Source organism: Pogona vitticeps, chromosome 10, assembly GCF_051106095.1.
Source record: "Pogona vitticeps strain Pit_001003342236 chromosome 10, PviZW2.1, whole genome shotgun sequence".
NCBI classification, from domain to species: domain Eukaryota; kingdom Metazoa; phylum Chordata; class Lepidosauria; order Squamata; family Agamidae; genus Pogona; species Pogona vitticeps.
In genome coordinates, this window is record NC_135792.1 from 591,511 (window position 1) to 615,576 (window position 24,066).

Sequence of the window (24,066 nt, forward strand, 5' to 3'; positions counted from 1 at the left end):
GTGTTCGACTACACCACCCATCATCCACGCCCCAGGGTCCTGCTGCCAGAGGACGACTGACGCGCTCGTGACGCCCACGGGCTGGGAAAGACTTCCGGAGTTGGGAGGCCCCACACACACACTGCGCGTGCGCCATCCTCGCTCCGCCCTCCGCCTCCTATGATTGGCTTCAACTGAGACAGATTCATCCCCCTCCCGCCTTCCTTTCTCTTTCCCCGCAGCTCGGCCACGCCCTCTTTGCCCCTCCTTCCATTCACCCTCGCACGGGGCCGGCTCCCAGCCGCGCGTGCGCGCACGGTCGCGCCCCAACCCGCGCTCGGCCCGTCGGCCGGCCAGCCGCCTCAACGTCGCGCCCGGATGACGTCACGGCATGGCCGCCCGACTCCTCCGCGGCCGCCGCCAGTAGAGGCCTCGCCGTCTCGCGCCTCGCCGCCGCCCCCGGAGCCGCTTCTTCCCCCCCCTCCTCCCGGGTCCCTTCCCCGACCCTCTAGGTGAGGGGCGCCGGGGCCTTCGTGAGGGAGGAGGGGGCCTGTGGCTCGGGCCCCGCAGGACCGGAGGTGGGCGGCCGGGAGGGGGCCGGGAGGGCCCGGCTAGCGCCGCCGCTACTGAGGGGCCGGGAGGGGGAGGGGCTCTCCCCCCTCCCTCCCTCCCTCCCTTTTCTGTGGGGAGGCGGCGGGTGACGTCACGGGCCCCTCCAGGAGGGCGGGCGGGAAGGGGGGGCGGAGGGAGGGTCGGTCAGTCGGTCTGGCTCCCGAGTTGTGTGTGTGTGTGTGAGTGTGAGTGTGAGAGAGAGTCTGTCTGTCTGTCGCGGGGGTGGTTTCCCTTGTCCTCCTCATTGGCCTCCCCTCCTCTTCCCCCTCGGGTGGGGTGCCCTAGGCCTCCCCCTCCTCCTCCTCCTCCTCCAAGAAGTGTGGATGTAAGTGGCCTTTGGGGAGAAAGAAGAGGGGGACTCCTTGGTTGCGGGTAGCGGGGATGATGATGGGCGCGGGGGGGGGATGATGGGCTTTATTAACAGGAACCTTGAAACCAATCTCAGCATCAAGAATAGGAGGAGGAGACCCTTTGCAGAAAAGCCTCTCTCAGCTCTCTTGTTGTGTGTGTGTGTGTGTGTGTGTGTGTGTGTGTGTGTGTGTGTGTGTGTGTGTGTGTGTGTGTGTGTGTGTGTGTGTGTGTGTGTGTGTTGTGGTGTGTGGGAGGGGGGCTGCCTCCTAAGTGGGCTTCCTTTCAGGACAGCTCGAGGAGCCATGCTAACAAGGAATCTCTATGACCCTGAAATTTGACTGGACTCCAGGTTTGTATTTCAAGGCATATTTTTGGTGACTGTGCCACCAGCACATGGGCTGTTGAGGGAAATTTCCCTGCAAGTCCGTGTCTTGCTCCCTGACATCTTCTGTGCTAGAATCTACTCTGAGACACATCCCCCCCTTAGTACCAAATGCCTGTCACCCCATAGGGTGTAAAAAGTTTTCGTTTTTAGCTGCCTTCCAGCAGTTCTCACAAGCCCGCCATTGCCTTCTATGACTGAGCTGGTTGTGTGTGGACTCTGGTCTTCCATAATGGGGGACTGTGCTGTGGATTAAATCTAGGGCATTCTCCATGCCTGTTGCTACTAAACAGTCACCCTCCTGCAACTGACCCTTCCTACCAGGTTCAGGTTAGTCTGTTGATACACTGAGCCACAGTCTTCTCTCTTTGACGACAGTTCTCAGAGGAAGGCTGGTTTTTTTGCTCTGCCTCCTATGACTTTTTTGGTGCAAAAGGCAGGGGTTCGCCCTGTCTGCTTCTGCAAGCAACATAGATGCACTAGACTAGAGCCAAGATGTGGATACTTTTGGTGAGCCTGTGAAGCTGCCGTATATGCCAGGGGTGGTGTTTAATCCATCCAAGTCCATACTGTCTTCCTTTCCTTTGCAGGCAGATTCTGAGATCTTGGGTGGATGCCCAGTTGCCTAGGGTTTTTTTTTTCCTAACTGGAGAAGAATCCAGATCACTGGTTCTTAACCTTGGGTTACTCAGGAGTTTTGGACTGCAGCTCCCAGAAGCCTTGACCACCAGCTGTTCTGACTGGGGTTTCTGGGAGTTGCAGTTCAAAAGCATCCGAGTAACAAAGGTTAAGAACCACTGATCTAGATGTTTTGGATTTCCAGGCCTGGAGAAACTTTGGTCCTCAAGCTATGCTGGACTGCAGTTCCCTTTACCCTTTCCTATTGGTTGTCCATGATGGGAGTTACAAGCGAAAACATCTAGGGATTCAAATGCTTTCTTTCTTGCTTCTGCATGCACTGAGTTAAACCATTGCTCCTTTTGGCCTGTTTTCCTCTCTATATTGACAACGTCTGGCAGAGACTTCTCTCCCAGTTCTTCTTCCCAAGGCCCTGTGGAATGAATCAAGCCCACAGCCTTTTGTACATGCCCTGGGAGGTAGCTCTTGCTAACTGGTAGTTATGGGAAGCCCTTGAGTAACTGAAGGAGCAAGATTAGTTCTAGCAGTTTTGTTGTCAGCTCTCAGCACATTAACAGAATTGCTGCTCTTGTAAATAGTTCACATAGTTCTTTTTCCTGACCTTCCAGGGGTCTTTTAAGGTAGAGCAGCACTGCATAAAGAAGAAGGAGCTGAGCCTGTGAGAGAGTGACTTACCTCTGTGGGCCAGCAGGTGAGTTGTAGCTATAACCCAAGGCAGGTCTCCTTAGAATTACAACGTGTCTCTGACCTGTTGTAATTCTCAGTTTCACTTGTGGTTATCAGCCTTGGAGCAGAAAGCATCTTCTAAAAACCTGGGTACTTTGATGTGTATTCTAAATTAGTGCAAATTATCATTAGCACAAGCCAAGATAAGTAACATTTAGCCACAGAACAGCTCTCTGGGTTTGGAAGAAATGGGTTGTCAAGACAGATTGTACCCTTTCTAGGTTACTAAGGGCACTGTTCTCCAGTTTAGCTCCAGTTCTTCCCGTCAGTTTCTTCTGATCATGACATGTGTTGTTTTCTTGGTCCTTGTATGAATCAGTAGATTCCAAGAGGTCATGAGGTGCTTGTTTTTCTTAAGCAGATATGGTTAGGGCAGTAAAAATAGTAGATGTCCATTGTTAGCCAGACAGTATATTGTTAAGATTGGGTTATTATTTTTGTTTCCTTGTTTTAGGCTTTTGCCTTTAAAGTTAAAAAAGGAACTCACAAAGCAGAGTGTGTATAATGACTAAAGTAGTTACCTGTAGTAACAATCTTTAAAAGTAGCAGCAAAACAAAATGATTGATCACCTTGCTAGCAGTTTTGCACATATTCAACTCAAATGTAAATCCCTGCTGAGTTCAATGTGGCTTACTACCAGTAAATATAGTATTTCTGCCAAAAAGCTCAGTAAAATCCAGGCTTTCAGTCCTGCTCAGATAACAAATATATTAAACTAATTAGGCTTAGCAAAAGGAAGAAGACATGGCTCGCTGGGATAACATTTAGGAAATTAAACTCACAAATGTTCCTTTCCACTCTGCACAAGAGTCTGATAAAGCATATGTTGTGTAAAAACTTACTACATCTTAAAGATTCCACCAGATTTTCTGATTTTTTTCCCCTGTACAAGGGATATTCTTGATTGTCTGCAAATGTTTTGTGTCCCAGGGAGGTTATAAGCTAATTGTATTGCCTACTGGATGTTAACACAGTGAGTAAGCAAAATCATTTGATGAGTTAGTTTTAAAATACATTCAGATATTAGTTTTTGCATTCAGCAGTGCATTCTGTGAAAGTATCCCAGCCTCAATCAGGTTCTCTTGAATTGCTTTGGGCTTTCAGTTCTCTGTTTGAGCCAGCCTGGGAAACAAATGTCTGGGCTTGTTTCCCTCAGGTGGTTTGTACATTTCTTTAAACCTGTTAATGTTGATCTTTTATGTTGGATCTTTCAGATTGTAGACAAGCTGCCACATCTGTGATCAGAAAAAAGGTTGATTTTTGAATTTGTGAAATAATTTTCAAACTTAATTTGAGAACAGCTAGTACTTCAAACTTATTGGTCATGGAGGTTTCTGATCTTTTCTTTGGCCTTTAAGAGCCATCTAAATGGCTAATTTGTAGGAAGCTCACCCATGGTGCACATTCCTGTTGCAAGCTGTAATTTAGCAAGAGGCAGTTATAGCATTTTGAAACTCCTAAATGTTTCCCCCCCTCATTTGACCTTCCAGTGAAGTGTGATATTCTGGAATCCTTGGAACACAACTCTCACCCCAAACTGGTCTGTTTTATTCTGTCAGCTAATACATACATGCATATACTTATTCCCAGCCACATAAGGAAACACATACACTCACTCATGCACACAGACAGACAGACAGACACACAGATACAGAGGGGGGGAGTATTTTTGCAGTTGTGTAAACATTAAATCCTATTACAGTTTGAGTTGCTGACTTTCGCTTAAGTCCCACGCGGTAATAATGTACCACTTCCTGTTTTTCTCTTGTTGTATCTTCTTAACGAGAACTGTCCATTTTGGTAACCATATATGAAGGGAGGAGATTGTTCCTTTGGTGCGATTGCCAAAGGACTTTTGCATTATTATGATGGGAGAACAGGAGATCCCTGCTCAGCTACGGAAACTCATGGGGAAGGTAGAACTATAAAAAGCACTGCATATATCTCCTTTCCTTTGAAAGCTCTGTTGAGGTGACAGTGAGTTGGTTTTGACTTGGTGGCCCACAACACAAACACACACACAACGGTGAAGAGGGAAGGAGTAAAGATGAACCAAAAAACAGGAATGAAGAAGAGCAGGCCGCTGTGCCAGGCATTTGAAACGATGATCTGTGGGCAATGCCAAAGGCTGAGGCATTCTCAGGCAAAAGAATCAGGAACAGGGTGAAATGCCAGGCGTCTTATTTTTCCTGGGCATCTTTTGAGGGGCCGTGCTGGCTTTTTGATTTCTCTAGCCATCCCTTTCACCAAACAACCATTTGGTCCTAAACTCTTGTCACCCACCAAAAGCCAAAGCAAGACCTTAATGGCTAAAACAGAACTCCACTGGCTTCTTGCTAAGAATGCTGTCATCGCAGCATCCTAGGCTTACCTAAGGAGCCTGGTTGCTATCTTATGTCATCAATCCTGGGCATCTGAGAGGGAAGAACAGCCTTGCTGGAAGGATGCCCCCATAAACCATCCCATCCGTCTTTCCTCTTGAGCGGCAATGTTTGACACATAGGGAGCCTTTGCACCTGACCGTTAAGAAAAGTCGGAATGATTGGGGCTGAATGGTCAATGAGAAATAACCCCACACCTGCTTTTACCCCTTTTAGTAATGAGTTTTCCTTCCCTTGCAGACTAGCAGGCCCTCATGGATGTTTCTGAAAGCCCTGAGCCAAACCCCCACTCTCCCAAGGTGAAGGAGGAGGAAGAGGAGGACGACCAGCAGCCGCTCTCTGACGACGAGCTCCTGAAAGAGAGCGGCTCTGAAGAGGATGAAGAGGATGGGCCGGGCACCAGTTTGGGGGAGAACGAAGGCCCCGCCGGGGTCTTGAGTGACGAGGAGGAGAACCGCTCAGATGAAGAGGACCACCTCAGCGAAACCAAGTCTCAGGACTCTGAGGGGAACGAGCCGAGTCATGAGCAGATGAAGGGCCCTCTCTCTGCCAGGGGAGAGGAGGAGGAGGAGGAGGAGGAGGAGGAGGACCCGGCCAACGACCTGGGCGATGAAGCCTCCTCCGTCACCCGGGAACTCGACGAGCATGAGCTGGACTACGACGAGGAAGTTCCCGAGGAGCCCAGCGCAGTTCCTGCTGACGACGAGGCCGATAAGGCTGGTGGAGAGGAGGAGGAGGAGGAAGAAGAGGAGAAGGGAGCAGAAGAACCCCCCAGGGATGAGAAGGCATCAGGTACCAAGAGCGAGGAGGACAAGGACGGGCAGGAGCCCGCCAAGGAGAAGAAGAAAGAGGAAGACGGAGAAATTGATGATGGCGAGATTGACGTAAGTTCATCCTCCCCCTGAAGCTTCAGAGGCAGAAGCTCTCCTTGGGTGGCCCCTCTCTCGCCTTGTGGTTCCCCTGGACGGAGGAAAAGGCCTCTCTTCAGTCACCTTTCCTCCAGGAAATGTCCCTTGAGGCTTCCCCCCCCCTCTCTTATTCTCTTTCTCTCTTGCTTCTTGTAGCAAGTAGCTTGATTGTGCGTGTGCATTGGACGGCTTGCATCCAGCCCGTTCCTGTACACTCAGAAATTTTGCCTTGTGAATTGCCTTCAACCCTACCTCCTCCTAGAAGGACCTGCCCTGGTTCCAGTTCTTTGGAGCTGGGCCGGATCAGAGCAGTCCAACTTCAGAAACACATGCTTTATCCAGAAACAGGATTTCTGTGTGAATTATATTCTTTGCACATTGTGAAACCACAATGCAAAAACAAACCTCTTGGCCTCTTGATGAAGACAGGATCTCTTGAGGAGGAAGTTAGAGCGTCCTGAGGGAGCCAGGCCAAGACAGCTTGTCTCTACTGCTAGCAGCTCAGCCACAGTGGGATTTCTTCAAATGGGAGGTGGGAGGGCAGCTTGGACCGGGGAAAGCCCTGGCCTCGCAGAGGCCAGGTGGTGCTCTGGGCTGTTGCCAGTGAGGGTGCTTTGGGAGGCCCTGGGAGTCAGGAGGCCAGCGTGGAAATGCAGGGAGACCTCTCGCCATCTGGAGCTAGAGTGTGCTGCTGAAGACTCTGAGGGTTCTTGGCTGCACCTGGTTTTGAAAAGCCTGCAAGAAAGACCGGACTTGTGGTGTGATTGCAGAACTTGGTCCCTGAAGGCAAGGAAAGGGGTGTGTGTGTGGAATTGGGATGTCTCCACCTAGCCTCTGGAACACCGCTTTTGTCTGGAAACTGAAATAGTCGTCTACAAAGCCCTGTAGGCAACCAGGAGCATCTGAGATTGTGCGGCAGAAATCCTTTTACTCCCGGGAGAGGGCTGGAGCTGTTATGGTAAACATGGCAGGAGAGAAGGGATGGAAGGGCAGGCTGAACAGAGGAGAACAGAGCTGGACTTGCCAGCAGCCTGTGGGAGGGAAAGGCACAGCTTTTCCTGCCTGCCGGTTTTTAGTTGCCTCTTCCACGAGGCAACGGTGCAGAAAAGGCAGCACTCTGCATAGTAGAAGGTGCTCCCCCTCTGCCCCGTGGCAGCGTACTTGTCATGCAGCGTCCTTGAAAGAACTTACTTTTGGAGTGGGCTTCTTGTTTTTGTTAGAATGTTTTAACTTGGCCTGTATCCAAAGTGTCAAAATAGCTTCAAAATAGTTTAATGTAAGCCCAGACTTTTAAGGCCTGCTTCCTTTGCCTTCTCATGGGAGAGACAAATGCTGTTTCATGCCAAGCCGTTGGCATTGTGATCTGACAAGCATCGCCTCTGTGGAGACCTGGGCAGAGGCCGGTCCTGCGACCATGTCCACCATGGCCAGGCCCCACCTGCTGCATGGGCACTCCACTGCCCTTCCGCTTCTCCTCCCCTGCTCCAAAAGGTGCTGGAAATGAAACTTATGCCTGTAAAAATAGGCAGGCCATTCTTGAGGACCTGTTGCCATCAAATTTCCCATTGCCCCAAAGTGGTTTTGTCTGGCAAAAATGGTGAGCTCTTGCTTCAGGAAGCCTCTTAAGAACAGCAATGCCCATTTTAAATAAACCGCAACCCCCACCCATCCACACCCCTACACCAAAGGATCTCCACACTTCACACCAGGGCTGGACTTCTGGCCATTTCCACCCCCACCCCCATTTTGGATGGTCTTTGTAGCCCACAAACTAATTTAAAGTGTAAGCTCTCTAGCCTCTCCTCTGTTTTGATCTTTCTGACTGAGGAGTAGTGACAGCAGTCCTTTAAAAAATCCAGGTTTTGCTCTTGCTCTCTGTCTCTCTCTTCCAGCAAATGGCTTTCCGTATTCAGAGTGAAAAGTCAGAGAGCCCTGCCACGTTGACATTCAGAGTTGTGCTTCCCAGATGAAAGGCCTGTCATGCGGGTGGTGGTGGTGGTGGTGGATGGGAATGTTGTGACAGCGAATGGCAAAATGGCTTTAACTTCCTCTCCGAAAGGTGACACAGGCTGCCTGTAAGCTTAATAGGGTGGAACCTCATCTGTGCCTTCGGCATCCTACAGCTTGACAAAGAGGAGGAGCCCAGCAATAAAGCGTCTCTCTGAGGTTGGGCATTGGAGTGGAAACAGCAGCAGCAGGAGGAGGTGGCAGAGGCATTGTTTCATCCCATGTTAACTTATCCTGGGGCAAAGTTACCTGCTTCCGAGTGCAAAGGCTTTTTAAAAAAAACTTTTAAAAACTTTACTTTAAAACAAAACAAAACCCAGTTTTTGACAGTGTCTTAAATCTTTGGTAGCGTCAGAGAAAGAGCGCTCTTTGTGTGTTTGTCAGTGAGCAAACAGCTGGGAAGTGAAAGGACCAGGTCTTGATCCCGGTTGTATGGAGCTTGCTGACTGGGCCTTCCCTGTGGCCCGAGCCTTTTCAGATTCCTCCCCGCAGGCAGCAGAGAAGGGCAGCGAGGCAAAGGGAGCAGTGGGAGAAATGGGGCTGGTGTCTGTCTCTTCTGGCCAGCCGACCCCTTCCCACCCTTCGCCTGCTGAGGAGCAAGGGGACAAGGTCGATGCCTGTCTCCATGATTTCCCATCATGTGGCTTCCTGGCCGCTTCAGTCATCGGGGATGAAGGTTTGCAGTGAACCTCTTCTTAGGCTGGTCTGTTGCGGTAGTAGCTTCTGCATTTGAAACTCCTGTCGTTCTCCCCCCTCCCCCCGCTCTCTTTCAGGATGACGATCTGGAAGAGGGAGAGGTGAAAGACCCCAGTGACAGGAAAATGAGGCCAAGGCTCACCTGCCGCTTCTTTGTGAAAGGTAGGGCTGAGCCTACATGGGTAGCTCTGTGGACGGAGGCCTCTCTCGTCTGCTCTCCTGGTGCGTGTGGCCTTTCTGCAGACAGCGTTACCTGGTGTAGCTTCTCCCTGTGATGTAGTTAACAGCAGATCAAAGGTTGTTGCAGGGAGCATTGCTAAAGGCTTTCCAACCTAATGCTGTAGGGACACCCTTGTTGGATCACACCCAGTTGAGTTCACGTAATTGTTATTGTGTCTCTATAAGTGGGCAGCGGTTCTTATTCTTCAGTCCGCCTGGTATTTGGGGCTTTGCCACGATTCCAGAGGGCCCACAAAGAAGGCAGAGGGAAGCAGCAGTCAACCATTTGACAGCTCTCAACATTTTGTGATCGACTGCCCTTGAATATGGAAGTTTTGTTCAGCTGCCATGGTTAGCAGGCATTTTTACCTGTTTGAATGCAACCTAGTTTCCTTCCAGCTGTCAGTGAGACAGTGAGTGACAAGTAGATGGTCTCCTCCTCTCTCTTTTATCTGTGATACTGGCTTTCATACTGCCCTGCATTACAAGTTGAATTTTGCAAAAAAATTTTTTTATGGATCTTAATTTTATCCTGCTGTTTTACTCTGCCATTCAAGTATCCCTGGAAAGGTTTTTCAGTATTTGCTTTGGAAGAATTGGCATGCACGCACCTACAAAAGCTGAAAAGATATCCTTCATGTTGTTGACAATCTAGTGTATCATCACTCTACAGTGGTGTTGTGTTTTTTTCGTCTCTCTCCCCCCCCCCCCCCCACTACAGGGCATTGCACTTGGGGCATGAACTGCCGGTTTATTCATCCTGGCGTGAACGACAAAGGCAACTACTCCTTGATCTCCAAGCCGGATCCTTTCCCACCCAATGGCGCGCCACCCATCGGTCCCGGTCCTCACCCTCTGATGCCGGCCAATCCTTGGGTATAGCCATAGCACTTATGAGAAAGAGGGGGGAAAGCCATTTTAGTTTAATCCATGATGCTGAGGTAGTTCCTGTACGTATCTGCCCTGCACATATGCCTTGTTCTGTAGCCTTTGCAAATAAGAAGAATGGCAATTAAAAGGATAAGAAGCAAAACATGAAGTACAGATATTCTGAGATGGATCCCTTTGGTGGGTTGTGTTACAAATCAAACACACTCATCCCCCATTGCAGCTGATATATAATTTTGAAAAACACCAGAAACATGAATTAATTTACCTGTTGTCACTATCGTGGAAGCCAAAGGTAAGTAGCCAAATAAGTAATCTATACTTTGGCGGAAACAGAACGTGGGTGTAAGGAGAATTCTGTGCGGCTGTTATTGTTGGTATCTTGCTGTTTTGCATTTCTGTCCCGTGGAAAAAGAAAACTCAAGCCAGCAGCTAGTGCATAATGAAAAACAGGAGGGAGAGAGAGAGAATAACAGAAAAGCAGTTAACTGCAATTATTTTAACTGGTTTTCAATTTTAGCCGTTTTTGCAGTTATTTGATCTGCTCTGTCCATTGTGCTTTATGTTGTGTGTGAACCGTCTTGAGCAGCACTCTGGTGGAATGGTGGTGTAGAGAGGTAGTAAATAAGTGATAAATCAAATAGCGATAGGTAAAACATTAAAATCCTAGTATCTAGTAAGAAGCATCCTAGTAGCAAAAAAAAGGTGTCAAAGGCCAGTAGGGAGAGTTGTGGTCTTGCTCCACCTCTTTGCCGGAAGGGTCGGCAGTGAGACCAGAAGGTGAAGGGCTGTCTCCTTACTCCAGGATGTTTCTTCCCACAGGGAGGGCCAGTTGTCGATGAAATCTTGCCCCCACCACCGCCGGAGCCTCCAACCGAAAGCGCCTGGGAGCGAGGACTCCGTAACGCAAAAGAGGTAAAGAGGCTGTTGGAGAGCAAAGCGAAAGCAGAAGAGTTTTCTGTTTTTGCAGGAGATTCACAGAGCCTCCCAAGCTGTAGGCTTGGTGGCTGAGGGTCGTGTGCCCTCTTTTCCTTCACCACCCATTTACTAAGGGAGGAAAGGAGAAGCTCCCGGTTGTGGACCACCGCAGAGTTTCTCCTGCTGGGTCAGAACTGGAATTTCCATCAACAAATGGATGAAGGTGAGAAGAAGGGAAATTCAGGCTTTCAAAAAAACGTCCTGCTGTTAGGAGCGGCTTGGTAGAGGAACAGATCCCCTTAGAAGGGCATGAGCGCTCCTTCCTTGGGAGGTTTCGAAACAAAAAGTGTGTGTCCCTCTGTCAGGGATGCTTCCTCACGGATGCCTCTGCTGGCAGAAGGCTGGGCCCGATGGCCTTTCGGAGCCTTTCCAGCCATTTGGTTTTGTGATTCCGTTCATGGCTGCTTCGGACCTCAGGTGTCTCACCCCCTCTCTTTCCACACTGAAGGCCGGGAGGGTTAGTGGGGGGGCAGACCCTTGGCCTACCTTGCAAGGTCATATTTACTCAACCTGGCAGCCACACTCCCAGGCTGCTGTGGTGACCCTAGCCTGGGGTCTTGTGATTCTTTCATTGAAAGCACTGCAGATAGGACTTGTTTGCATGGGAAGCATCAGGCACCCTGCCGCTGAGTGACACCCTGTATTAATAAGGAAGTGATTTTCCCAGTGACGCGTAAATGTGTTCCAGATTAGGTGCAGCGATCTCTTTCATTGAGAGCAATTTCCGTAGGAAATCCTGTCTAAATATTAGCTCAACTAACGAAGTGCCATGTATGTTTCTAAAAAAAGGGCCTGAGGTTGCTGCACAGCTTATGCTTCAAAACATGATGAGGCAAAAGCTACGTCATCTGTATGCTAATATCACTTGTCTTCCAGTCCCCATGGGGTCACTGTGGTGTGCGCAGCCACAGCACGTGATGGTACATGGCGTGCCTGCATGGCTGAACCAGGAGGTGCTGCCCCACGTTCCATAACCATGCATGGGACAATAAAAGCAGATCTGTGTACGTCGAAATGATGTATTTAGAAGCATGGAGTCTGACGATTGGAAGTCTTACAGGACCAACCAGCAAGCAGGGACAGAGCGAGGGAACATAACGTTCTAATGCTAAAGCACCAGCCCAAGAACAACGGGTGTTTTTGAGGTGTTGACGTATATGTTGTTTACATCACTGGTGGTGTTTTTTTTTGTAAGCTTGGAATAATTATGAGGAAAGAAAAACTTCATCAAGATCAGCAGATGGGGACTAAGACAGAGATCTTAAGAAAACGTTTTTTCTAAAAAGAGTGCTTAAAACACTCTGCTTGCATTTTGAAGAAAAAAAAAACCGTTGTGAGACCCTCATCCAGATTAGGATTCCTTACCTGTTTCCTGCCAAAAAAAAGCCACATGCACCCACCTGCAGCAGGCCACTGCCACTTCATTTATTTGTTCATTTATTAAACTTTTAAAAACCTGTCCTGTAAACAGTCCTCGAGGCGGAACAAAGAGCAGCTGACGACTCCTGTTCCTCTCGCCCTCCTAGGTCTTGAAAAAGGCCACCATGAGGAAAGAGCAGGAGCCTGACTTTGAGGAGAAGCGGTTTACAGTGACCATCGGGGAAGATGAGCGCGAATTTGACAAAGAGAATGAATTTTTCCGGGACTGGAACTATCGCATCACTCGAGATGTCCGGGAATCAACGTAAGGTTCTGCCTCGCACAGCCAAGCAAAAGGGAAACTAGCAGTGCCGGCTCCTCTTGTAGTCAGGAGTGTGGGGGGGGGGGGGCGTCCGTGTCCCTCAACACTGGCTGAGTTGGGCTGGGGTGATGGAAGGTGATTGCCCTCAAAGTGGGGAGGGTGCGAAGGCTCCCCCCTGCTCCAAATGCCCACCCTTCCTGAGCTTTCTTCTGCAGATCATGCAGCCGTCCACTAGGGGGCAGTGTTGGCTTTCCCAGAAGCCTCGGCCTTTTGAGAGCCCTTCCTTCACCCAGCAGGGTTGCACATGTCCTGTGGGGTAGCTGCGGTGGTTTTTGATCTACTGCAGAACCATCCTTTGAAAACATCTGTATGCCTTCCTTTTGTCAGTGCCTTGAGTGGGAGTAAAACAGACGTGCTCTCTGCTCCCAGTGCACAAGCCACCCCCTGTATCTGTTTCACTTCTAGGGCCAGGGAGCTGCCAGTATTATCCCACTGCAAGGTCTGCCCCATTGTTTAGAAAGTAGGTCAGGTGAACCTCCTTGGAGCGCCAGCAACTCCCACTGGCGCAGTGTGTGTACGAATCACAGCCTTGGTTGGCATGGCAGCTGGCCCCAGCCTTTCGTGAATCAGCCCTTCAAAGATCTCCCTCTTTGACCCTATTTAGTGTGGGCTGCACCCTGCCACCCCCACCCCCACCCGGGCACTGCAGCCTCCTCACAGGACCCAGTGAGATGGAGCGGTGACCTCAAGATGGGACAGGGTCTCCTCTTTGTGTTCCAGACGGCACCCTCTGTGAGCGCAGGTTTTGGCGTGAAAATCTCCATCAAAAGAATATATAAATATACATTTTTAAAAAAACATCAAAATCAGATTTTTACTTGAAAACTGGGTTCTGTTTGGAAACTGCTACATCTGGAAGCCTCGAGGGACAGAAAAGAAATGGTTTTGTCCTTCCTCTGTGTTTCCTTACAAACCACTTTTTTTGCACTCGTAGGGCGTGGGGGTGATGTGCTTAGAAGGATGCAAGAGTGTCTTTGAAAGGCTGGTTGCCTCCCAAGGCCCCACACTTGGCTCACTGGAACAAGCCCCTCTTTTTTCTTTTCTTTTTCTTTTTTTCTTTTCTTTTTCTTTCTTTCTTTCTTTCTTTCTTTTTTTTTTTTTTTTTTTTTTTTTTTTGGCTGTGGTCCCAAATCTAAAAAACTCCCTCCCAGCCAGTTTGGGTCTCGCCCTTTCCGCCCTGGGCTTGAGGAGGCCTTGGAACTGCAAGGCATCCCTTCAAGTCTGGCTTTGATTCCAGGTATCAGCCGATCAGCTTGGTTAAGTGGTTTCGGAGTGCCTCTTAGGATGTGGTCCCCTGCAATGAGCACCTCACTTCCCACTTCCTTTCTGCATCTCTTTGGGAGAGCCGAGCTGCAGGCCTTTGCTGTTTTATTGCCGATGAATATCTCTGTGTCAGCCTAGGGTTCAGAGGCATTTGTGGACTATGTCTGCCCCAAGTTCTTTGTAGAAAGGGTGCTGGGGACTAATTGTTCCGCTTTATAGCCTCTTAGTCCTCTGTGTGTGTGTTTTTTAAAATTAAAACAATTTTTAGAGGGGTTTCTAGCCTGGTGGTTGCCACGTGATGTAACTGCCCTCAAGTCATCCTGCTGGGGACTCCAGTTTTCAGATCTTGGAATAATGTTCCACAAGACTCCCCATCGCTGCCTTTCCTCATAGAGCTAAACATTTTAAAAGCAGTTCGAGCTTGCATTCAGATTACTTTATGATGTGTGAAGATGGTTGACCAGTTCATAAATCTCCTCTCTTTCCCCCAATCCCGCTTTCTTGGAAAAACTCCAGTGAGGTGGACATCAAAGAGAACATTAACTACGGGTAAGCAGTCTGTAATCTCCCTTGTATTTACAGCTGGGCTCTGTTGCTTTCATTTTGATCCCTTGCAATTCTTAGGCATTCTTAGATCAGTCACCCGCCGTTGCATAAGGCTTGGCTTCCAGTGGGCCAGTTCTTACTGGCACCCATTCTGGTTTAGAGGTTGCCAGCTGTTGGTTGAGTCTTATAAACGTTTACTGCAAATGCAATGCTCTTAAGCAACCGGGCACAGCTGGGGGTTGAGACCAATGGCGGGCGTTTTTTTGGTGGCATTCCTCCTAGGAAGGCTTTGCGCAAAACAGCCGCTGTAACGGCATCCCGATGCCTTCGTTCTCTCTTTGGCGTTCTCTCCTAAATAACTGGGATCGCAAGAGTCAGAGCCTCCCTCTTTCATAGAACATTGTTACCGTTCTAAGTTTTCTAAATGACGTGTTTGTATTCTTAAAAGTGTTTTTGTTATTTGCTGATGTTTGGGTTATTGTTTTTATGTGTAAACCTCCTTGAGTAGTGTTGGATACTGTGGAAGGAAGGAAGGAAGGAAGGTTGCTTTGCAGCACAACTGTAGCCATTTCAGCCTTTAACCCCAAAGCTGTCTTTACTTGCTATTATGGGTTTTTGTCTTAAGTTGGTATGCTCTTGACCGTGAAGACAGCATAAGGCTGCCTCTTGCAGATCTTTTCTGATCTCCAGCTTATCCCCACCCCATTGTTTTCAGTGGGGCTTATACATGCACAAGCGCAGACAGGATACCTCCTGGCGTAAGCCTTGGAAAAGCTGTGCATGCCCGGTGCATTCTGGCCCTGGCTTTGAGTTGACAAACACCGGGATTCAATGTTTGTCCGAAGTGAGTACCATCATTCCGAAGCAAGAAGGATCTTCTGTGTCGAGGTGACGTGTGCATGTGTCGGAGGAGGCCTCCTCCCGAGGCATTCCCTCCTTTGAGAGAAAAGAGGGTTCAGCATCTTTTTTCAGAGGCACTTTTTAAAAAAGCCTTGGTGCCTGATTAATTGGAAAACACCCTTTGAAGTTCCCCTCAGGATGCCTCTGAGTGGATCAGTTGATCAGATGTCAACCTTGCTTCGTAAATCCCGAGGAATGGAGGTCACTGCTGATGTCTGCCAAACAAGCGCTGTGTCTGGTTCCACCCTCCTCCTCCTCCTCCTCCTCCTCCTCCTCCTCTTTTTCCATAGCCGACACCAGGCCTTGCCTGCAGGCTTGGAGAGACCCAGTCTCTCTCCCTCCCCACCCCCAATACTTTAACGAGTCCCTTGGCACTTTTCTGAGTTTTGTCCAGTGGTCAAGGAAGTCCCGATTCCAGCTGCTGTGTTTTCTTACCGGCCTTGCTTGTGCGCAGGCTTACCTGGTGTGTATCAAACGATCACAGCCCTTTAGTGCCGAACATACCGCTGTAGCCTCCTGATCTTTTTCCTCCAGGGCATGAGTGCCCTGGCATTCTACAACATGGGAGCCACACCCGCCGGGTCTGGGCCTCTGTCCAGAGGCAGTAGTGGGAGCTGAGGGAAAGCAAGTCTTGCTGAGCAGAAGTTTCCTTATTAGCCTGTTGCAACAGAAATAACAAGGAAGACCCTAAAGGCCGAGAAGTTTTGTGTCTCATTGGCTTTCATAAGCTGCAGCCGAGTGGGCTGCCAGGCACAAAACCTCATCTGGCCAAACCATGCTACCCTTTAAGGTGCTCTAAGGTGTCTTATTGTTGAAGCAATGGTGGTTGACCTGGTTGGGCCTTGAGCTGACCACACAAACGAGAGGTTACGGTTGTCTTGCCCCTGTGACTTTTCCAATCAATTCTGGGAGGCTGGCTTTCGGTTTTGCTTGTAAGCGCTGGTGGTGGTTGAATAGGGTGTTTCTGCCGCCGTTGGTGGGGACGTTGTGCAGTGCTGCTCCCATCAGACAATTCCCTCCTTTTTGAAACCTCTGCAGGGCCGACCCTTACACGGATCCTTATTACGATTATGAAATAGAGCGCTTCTGGCGAGGTGGGCAGTATGAGAACTTCAGGGTACAGTACACAGATCCGGATCCATATCGGAACTACAGACTAAGTAAGGTCAGTATAATGCTCCCTCCGGGGCTGTTGTCCTTTGGCTGCCTCAGCCCCTTGAAGGTTCCAGAGAACCACTTGGGCGCCAGCGTACAGTCCTCCACTCCGTTCATCTGCTGTCTGAGTATAGCATATGCATCACTTTTGCATCTGCATAGTCAGAGCTTGAAAGGTGACTTTTTTGCGGGGGGGGGGATAATAATTTGCTCCCATTACTGAGACTGTCGGAAAAGTAACCTACTGTCATTACTTGTTGCAATGTGTGAAAAAGGAACTCTTTACATTACGTGTTGGATGCTTCCTGCTTTTCTGTTAGTTTCCATTACAGTAAAAAAAAAAAAAAAAGCCCGGCTTAAGAGATGGGCCCAAAACTTTTGAGAATTTCCTGCCAAGATGTCTTTAAAATGCCCTCTCTAAGTAACTGTGAAGCATGTACTCATTAGATCAGTAAAGTAACTTTGTTCCTTGTTGTTCTGCCGCTTTTGAAATGTAAATTTGCTATTCCCGAAAAAGTAACTAGTTACAGATGGCAGCCTGTCCTGCCTGCAACCAGTAACATCTGAAATGCAGAGCCAACCCTTAGTCCTGGTCTGGGGAGTAATCACAGACACACAGCCCTTCTTGTGCCACGGAGGGCCCATCTATTCTCGGGCAAAGAGAGAGGCACCACCAAGCCACGCTCGTCAGTTTTCCAGACTGATCCTTTTGTCTGATGAGAAGCCAGTGGCCTTAATTTCCCAGGGTGCTCTCTCCCACGACGGGTGGCTAAAGGGATGAGCTTTAAACACCCTTTCGTCTGCTCAGAAGACATCCAGCAACACACACACACACACACGGGGCAGAAGAGCAGTCCTCATGTTGTTTTTTTATCTTTGCTTCCATAGGAAAGGGAGAGAGAACGGGAAAGAGAGAACCGACAGCGCGAGCGGGAGCGAGAACGGGAGCGAGAACGGGAGCGTGAGCGGCGGCAACGAGAGCGGGAAAGGGAAAGGGAACGGGAGCGCGACAAGGAGCGCCAGCGGCGGAAAGAGGAGTGGGAGCGCGAAAGGGAGCGGATCAAGAGGGACGAGAAGGACCGCCAGCACCGAGACCGGGACCGCGAGAAAGAGCGAGAGAAGGAAAAAGAGAAGGCCAAGCCCCGATCCCCGCAGCCAGCAAGGTACGGGCTGCCCTTTCCCTTTCATGCGGCCGATGCTCTGCCAGGGAGGATGCGAGGTTTGATCCTCGCAGGCCGGCGCCCCAGAGGGGTTGGGGGTTGAGGGTGCAAAGTGGAGGGCTTTGTTTGTTATATGCTCTGTTGAGCACCGCTGAGATAGTTCCCAAGGAGCTAATCCTATGGACATTATTTCTTCAATTTTGCCTGCATTGGTTTTTTTTCCCTTTTTCTGGGTCATTTGTTTATCTAACCTATAGTCTTTTTCTTTTCTTTTCTCTATAAACACACACTTTTTTTCCTTGGGGTCAGGACCGCAAGCGCTGCCCACCGCACACCTGCTTCCTCAGCCCCTCTCTGGCATCTTTTACCCTCTTGGTTTCACTGCTGGCCTCGTTGGCTTGGCCTTTGGCCGCCTGAGGGCGCTACTGTGAAAGTGTCCTGTGTCCCAGCTGCTCCGCAAGGCCCCTTATGTAAATTACCCAACTGATGAATAACCAGGTGGAGTAACTTGGGAGTAAGACTGAGATGGCCATGGATTGCTAAAAGCCAAGTTTCCCCGGCTCCCCAGTGGATGTTCTGGCAAAGCCAGGTCAGTTTCCAGTTGCAAGGAAGTGGATGCTTCTCTTTCTGAAGTATTCGGGGGCAGGCATTCCATGCTTGCTAGGAGTAGATCAGCATCATTTCACCTTGTTGCCTCACCAGGTGCCAAAAACCAACCATGTGATCCACTCCTACCTGCCAAGGCTGAGGTTGGGCAATCCTTTTATCGGATCGCTAAACAGGTACCAAGGAGATGAGTTCTCAACATCTCTTTGGAACTCGTCATCGGGCAACGGTGATACAGAACTTGGGGTTAAGGCAGATCATTCCAAATGTGAGCCGGATGTTCTGCCCACGGCTCAGGAAGCCAGACTGCCCCTGGGGAGAACCTCTGGCTCAAACTTGGAACTTTTGGCCTCCACCCAGGCACCCCTTGCCACCCACCCGCTCCCAAGATCTGCACCACCTTTGCCAGCTAAAGAGTTCTGGAAAGCTCCTCTTACTCTTTTAGTGACCTAATAAAGGTATTGCCCTGCCTCGTGGCTGTATTCTCCCTTTATCATCAATAGCAGAAAGAGTTTTAAAGGGAAATATCAGAGCCCTTCTGTGCCAAAAGCATGTAAAGAACAACTCAGGAAGAGGCCACCTTTCTGTTTGCAGCATAATTCATCACTTTTATTTGTAAACCTGTGCAGATTTGAGAAATGGCAGATGTGAGAAGTTTGCTGTGTGTGCTTTTAAAATGAATTGTTATTTTTACTGATGCTGTATCACTTATTCATGATTAATTGGTTGCTACTCCTTAACCAGTAGCTGACACCCTTAGCTGTGACCCTTCTGGTCAGGAAAACAAGGGCCTTGCTTTATTTTTCCTCCAGCCTCCGTCAAGTTCCAATTATAACATTTCTAATTATAGATCTCAATTTAGCCTTCAAAGAAGTGAACAGTCTGGCCGTTTGTTTAATGTGTTCTTCTGAAATTCTTCGTGCTAAACCTGCCAGCTTCATCCTTTCCGTGGGAGTAACTTAGCGTGCAGTGAGTTTATTTATAGACTCCTGTGCTTTCCCTAATTGTTGGCACTTGGCTCAGCTCTCGGCAACTCCAGCCTCTTGCGTCGTCTTGGGCTGACGCCGGCCGGGTGTTCATGTGACTGGCTGAAGTCTCCCCATCTGAAGGGCCTGTTCTGGCAGGAAGCTCCTGTGGGCACTAGCAAAACAGGTTAAGCCAGGGGCAGTGGGAGCCGTGAGACCCAAGGGAGGCGCCTGGCGAGGGGACACAGCTCAGGAACCACCAGCAGCCTCCCGAGAGGGTCACCCCTTTCTCCAAGGCTGTTCTCTGTCTTTCCCGTGCATGGAGTTTGCAGGGGGCCCCACTGCCCCAATTTAATCCCCACTGAGTGATTCCCCACCATCACCAAGCCTACACCCCCAAACTGGATGTGAGCTTCTAGCCTCATCTGATTTATTTCTCTTTGGGCTTGGCCCCTTTTTGTGGCCTGCATGACTGGAGAAAAGGAGTGAGCAAGAAACACCTTGTGACCCACAAGCTGACCCTGCTGTGCCTGGGCAGGTCCTGGCCTTTTGGTCCAGCAGAGGAACTTTCCTAAACTCACTCCCCCAACCCTTGCGGAGACTCGGAGACTGATTTCGGAATTCAGACCGTTGGGGCTCAGCCTCAGGTGAGCGCCTGCAGTGGCCAGGGTGCCCTTGGCCTTTCCCCGTATGGCGTGTGCTGGTCTGGGCGTTGTCGTCTGTCGTGGTATCACACAAGTAGCTGGCCCCCGGGCTAAAATCCAAAAATGATGCACAAGCGTCTGAACTTTCCTAGAAGGGTTTTGTCTTGCTAATTTTTGTCTGTTCGTTTAGTCAAAGGTGTTTTGATGTTTTCCTAGCTGGGAAGAAGAGGCAGATGAAACCATTCTTAGGCAGGTTACTAGTTTCCTCCTGTGCCGAGTTGAGGGGAGCAAGGTGTGTGTTTTATGCCACCTGCCATTTCAGACCCTGCCATCGCTTCCAGGACCACATCAGTGGAGGCTCTCCTTGCCAGTGGGGAAAAAAAGAAGGGTCTGCCGTGTGGGAAGGAAGGAGGTGTAATTGCCAGGCAGGGATACAGAAGGTCTCAGATTCAGTGTCTCAGGGCTAGAACAGGCCGGGTCTCAGGGCTCGGTGCAGCTGCCAGTTGCCAGTTCAGGGCAGTTCTCGGCCCGAGGGACCAGCGGTCTGGTCCAGTCGCTAGCCAGCACGCCGCCCACCGTCAGACACAGGGAGGGGGCGTCTTCCTGCAAGGGGAAGGACTGGTGCCCTCCCTGCCTTGGGTGATGAGCCACCGGTGGCACCTATGCCACTCTTCCATCGCTTGAGGTTTTCAAAGGGTCCTCGTTCTTTGCAGATCATCATATCTTCCATTCTGCATTGTTAAACATTGTAGGGGTGTGTGCTTGTGCACGCACCCACACATGCACGCATCCAGCATCCTTTGCTGCTTAGAGGAAAGGTGCTAAGTAATGGGGGAATTCCCTGTGTCGTCTGTATCCCTTCAGAGAACGAGAGCCCACACACCAGGAAAGGCTGTGAGGCCACGTGGCTTCTCTCCACCATGGGAAAGATGCCTCCCCAGAAGTTCAGCTTAACTCTAGGGGGAGGAGGTGGTGGTGGTGGGGAGGAGGAATCTCTCTTCTCTCCCCAACCACTGAACAGGAACCGGACGCAGCGGGATGGGCAAGGGCGAGAGAAGGAGGGCTTAGAAGTGCACAAGAGAATTTTCAGGTATGTGTTCAAGGCAGTAGCTCAGTGTGCAGGAAGGCTGCCAAGGTGATTCAGAGCTAAAGAAGGAGAGGTGTGTTTTTTTTTTTTAAGCACCAGTATTCCCTTTTCAGTTCACCTTGCATCCCGCAGTGATGACATCTCAAGCCAGTTCTTTGGTCGCATTATGATCTATTTATTGGAAGATAATCTCTGCTAATCTAGGGATGATGCAACACTGTGCAGAAACCCAATTTGAAAACAGCTTTGTTTGTCCCAGGCTTGTGTTCTGCCCATCCGTTTCAGTCAGCCCCGTACGGTGAAATAGCCACTCTGAAATCCTCGTGGTTTTGTTTGCCCACCTACTGTAGGAAACTACCTTCCCCCAGGTTTGGCTTTCTGTCTGTTGGGCCCAGCCTTGTCTGTCCTGGCTGAGGATAGCAGAGGAAGGCCTTGCCACGTTTCTGTTTAGCTTTCCAACATTTGCATGTGCAGCTTGTTAAAATATTTTGTCAGCTAGGTTCTTCTGGGGGACCGGTTTGCAAGGCAGGCCTGGTGCCCCTTGAGCGAGGACGCTTTCTGCCTTCTCCTGACGGGCCTCCTATCAGTCTGTCAGCCCTGAGGTGGCAGAATAGGCTTTGGAAGCTGGAGAGGATTCATAGCAAGATTGCTTGCTGACCATGGATCAGCAAGGAACTCCATGGAGCAGAACATCTGTTGGAGGTTCTCTGTCTCCTCCATCATCTTTCCGCATCTTAAAGGCAAATGCAGCTCTCTGGGCTGTCCGTGTTGGCTTTTTCCTCCACCTGCAGCCTTATTCTCCTGGACACGTGTGGATAAAGGGCAGCCTTCCAGAAGTTGTTAGGCTGCAGCTTCCATCGGCCGTGGCCAGCGCTAGCCAACGAGAGTCCACTAGCCGTCTGGAGGGCCAAACGTTGCCCGCAGAAGGGTGTGTCTTGACGGTGCCTCTGCCTCCAGCTAGCACACCTGGTTGTCAGCCAGAGAGCCTTCAACACATCCCTGTGGAGTAAACGGGAAAGTGTTAGAATCAGCTCTGCTGCCGGAAGGGAGTGGCAGCAATCCCTGTAATTTCATGACTGCCCTTGCACACAGACAGAACCGCGACCTTGCGAGAGCAGGATTTAGCAAGCCCAAGTGTATGCAATTCTTGCGATTCCTTGAGTGTTCTGAGTCCCCTCTTGATTAGTCACATGGTGGCCTTCATTGGTCCAGGCTGGGGTTTTTTTCCCTATTGCATGATACCAAGTAATATCCTTAACTACAGGAAATACTGGGCTGTAGTGAGTAACCATCCTTTTTTCATGTACTGTATTTCACAAGAGACTGGGCTGGTACCCAGCTCTCACATAACAGCTTTTTAGTTTCAGAGACGGAATTATCCAGTCTTGCAAGGTCCATTTACGTTGGCCTGGAGATGCGCCATGTTCATGCTTTGTTTGACCTCCCCTCTGCCTTAGCCCTCTCATCCTGCTCGATGGCTCTCTGAGATAGATGGCAAGATAAAGCTGGCAGACAGTACTCAGCTCTTACGTAATGCCAAATCAGGTGTCAGCTAAAACCTCATTCAGCTTAAAAACAGCGAGCCTAAACAGAAGGGTGAAAGAAATTGGGCATTATGTGTCAGAAGGTGTCTCTTGATCTCAGTGTGGAGACCTGCTTGGCCCCAAGGTGACATTTAATTACACATACTTATAGTGAATTAATTAGGCTTAATACACCGTTCCGTTGACCAGTCCGATGCTGCCAGTGGTCTGCTGTTAATCAAATTATGTATCAATTTTCCCATTAAGCCATGATACTGAGGATGCTTTGAGATTGGCCTGCTGTCTGCTTAGTACAACTCCCTTGAAAACCTGAAATTCTTTTTGTCTTAATAGTTCTTGTTATCTTTTCTTTATTCCTTTTTTAATGTTGTTACTGGTGTTTGGTCTTCATGGTCCTTAAGACCCTCATGTTCCTCAGTGGATTTTTCCCATTATTATTATTATTTTTAAGAAATCTGTCTTAGCCTTACTAGAACTCTGCTTAGCCTAATACAACAACGCAGTTTCTTTCTTCATATACTTCTAGGTGGACATTTAGGGCATGGCCCTGATGAGGTGGCTTAAATTGACAAACAAAAAATTTTAAAATGCAATTAAAAGCAAATAGTTTTAAGGCAATTACAGTGTGAACAACTTAAAAAAAACAATGTTGGTGCCCACATATTTTGACAAAACTGTCCTCCAATAGGCAGTTCAACAGTGTGTAAAACAGGGACGGTTAAAAACTTGAGGGAAAAATGCCCCCAGGGATATATGCATTTTTACACGTGAGTGTAGCTGTAACGCTTATTAGGGCTGCCTAAAAAAATCACTAAATTCTAAGCTGGTTTTCCTCTGGCTGAGTGTTAAAACAGAAGTAACAAACAGAGAAACCTCGGATGGATGGGAAGAGCAGATCCCAGTCCTGGGGGAACCTGCTTTGTTTGCCTGCAGGTGCTCTTCTTTAAAGGTCAAACCTGGAACCTTTTTTCCAGGCAAATCAAGCTCTCCTTTTTGCCAGATCCAAAAAACCTGTCGGCACCAAAGCCACCCCGGGCCAGAGGAGGCCCTGTTGCCCCCCCCCACCCAGGTCCGGCATCCAGCTCAGGGGAACAGTGCTTGGGGGGTGATGCAGATGCTCGCTGGTCATTTTGTGACTTGAGGTGGTTTGAAATCAAAATGCTAACCCCGGGCTGCCGATTTGTTTTCTCTCTCCCCTGGATCGGATCAACCCCAGTCTGGATTTCAAAGACACCACCTGACATTTTTAAAGGCCACCTTTTATCAGACCCAGAGGGATGTGTGTCCAGAATGCTACCTTGAATGTTTAAATCGGGCGTCGGTTGAGCAACCCACTTCCAGGTCTTTCATTTCCTGTTGTCAATCCTGGGAAATTTGGAGTGATGTCATTGTGTCACCTTTCTTAATTTTTTTTTTTTTAGATATATTTTTAGACTTCCTTCCTAGCTGGACTTCCTGCCTTCTGAAGTGGAGTGTTGTCTTAACCCTTGTCAGGGGCTGTGCAGACACTGAGCTCTCCTGCCCGATAAGATTAGCCCGGCTTGCTTATGTCACACACGGAGCATTGGGGGGGGGGAGACGTTTTCCCCCAGCGGAAGATCATTTCTCAGGCTACGTAACAGAATTGCGTGGCCCTTTGCATTAAAACATTCCTAGGGGTTTTTCTCTCTCGCTCTTCCTCGCTCTTT

General features: G+C 49.4%; 1 protein-coding gene across 5 annotated transcripts in view; it reads left to right on the forward strand.

The window, feature by feature from the left end:
• Positions 1 to 334: 334 nt before the first annotated feature.
• ZC3H18 (zinc finger CCCH-type containing 18) overlaps positions 335 to 24,066 on the forward strand; it is a 40,529-nt gene continuing 16,797 nt past the window's right edge. For 2 of the 5 annotated variants that reach the window (XM_072980873.2, XM_072980878.2), the window contains exons 1-10: positions 338 to 491; positions 2,572 to 2,654; positions 5,312 to 5,955; positions 8,760 to 8,844; positions 9,623 to 9,777; positions 10,612 to 10,704; positions 12,294 to 12,451; positions 14,288 to 14,320; positions 16,256 to 16,382; positions 17,261 to 17,535. In XM_072980873.2, the coding sequence (XP_072836974.2) occupies positions 5,326 to 5,955; positions 8,760 to 8,844; positions 9,623 to 9,777; positions 10,612 to 10,704; positions 12,294 to 12,451; positions 14,288 to 14,320; positions 16,256 to 16,382; positions 17,261 to 17,535 (1,556 nt within the window). In that variant the 5' untranslated portion in view covers positions 338 to 491; positions 2,572 to 2,654; positions 5,312 to 5,325. Of the gene's footprint in view, positions 558 to 2,571; positions 2,655 to 5,311; positions 5,956 to 8,759; positions 8,845 to 9,622; positions 9,778 to 10,611; positions 10,705 to 12,293; positions 12,452 to 14,287; positions 14,321 to 16,255; positions 16,383 to 17,260; positions 17,536 to 24,066 lie in introns of all 5 variants that reach the window. The other 3 variants (XM_072980874.2, XM_072980876.2, XM_072980877.2) reach the window with 3 other exon arrangements.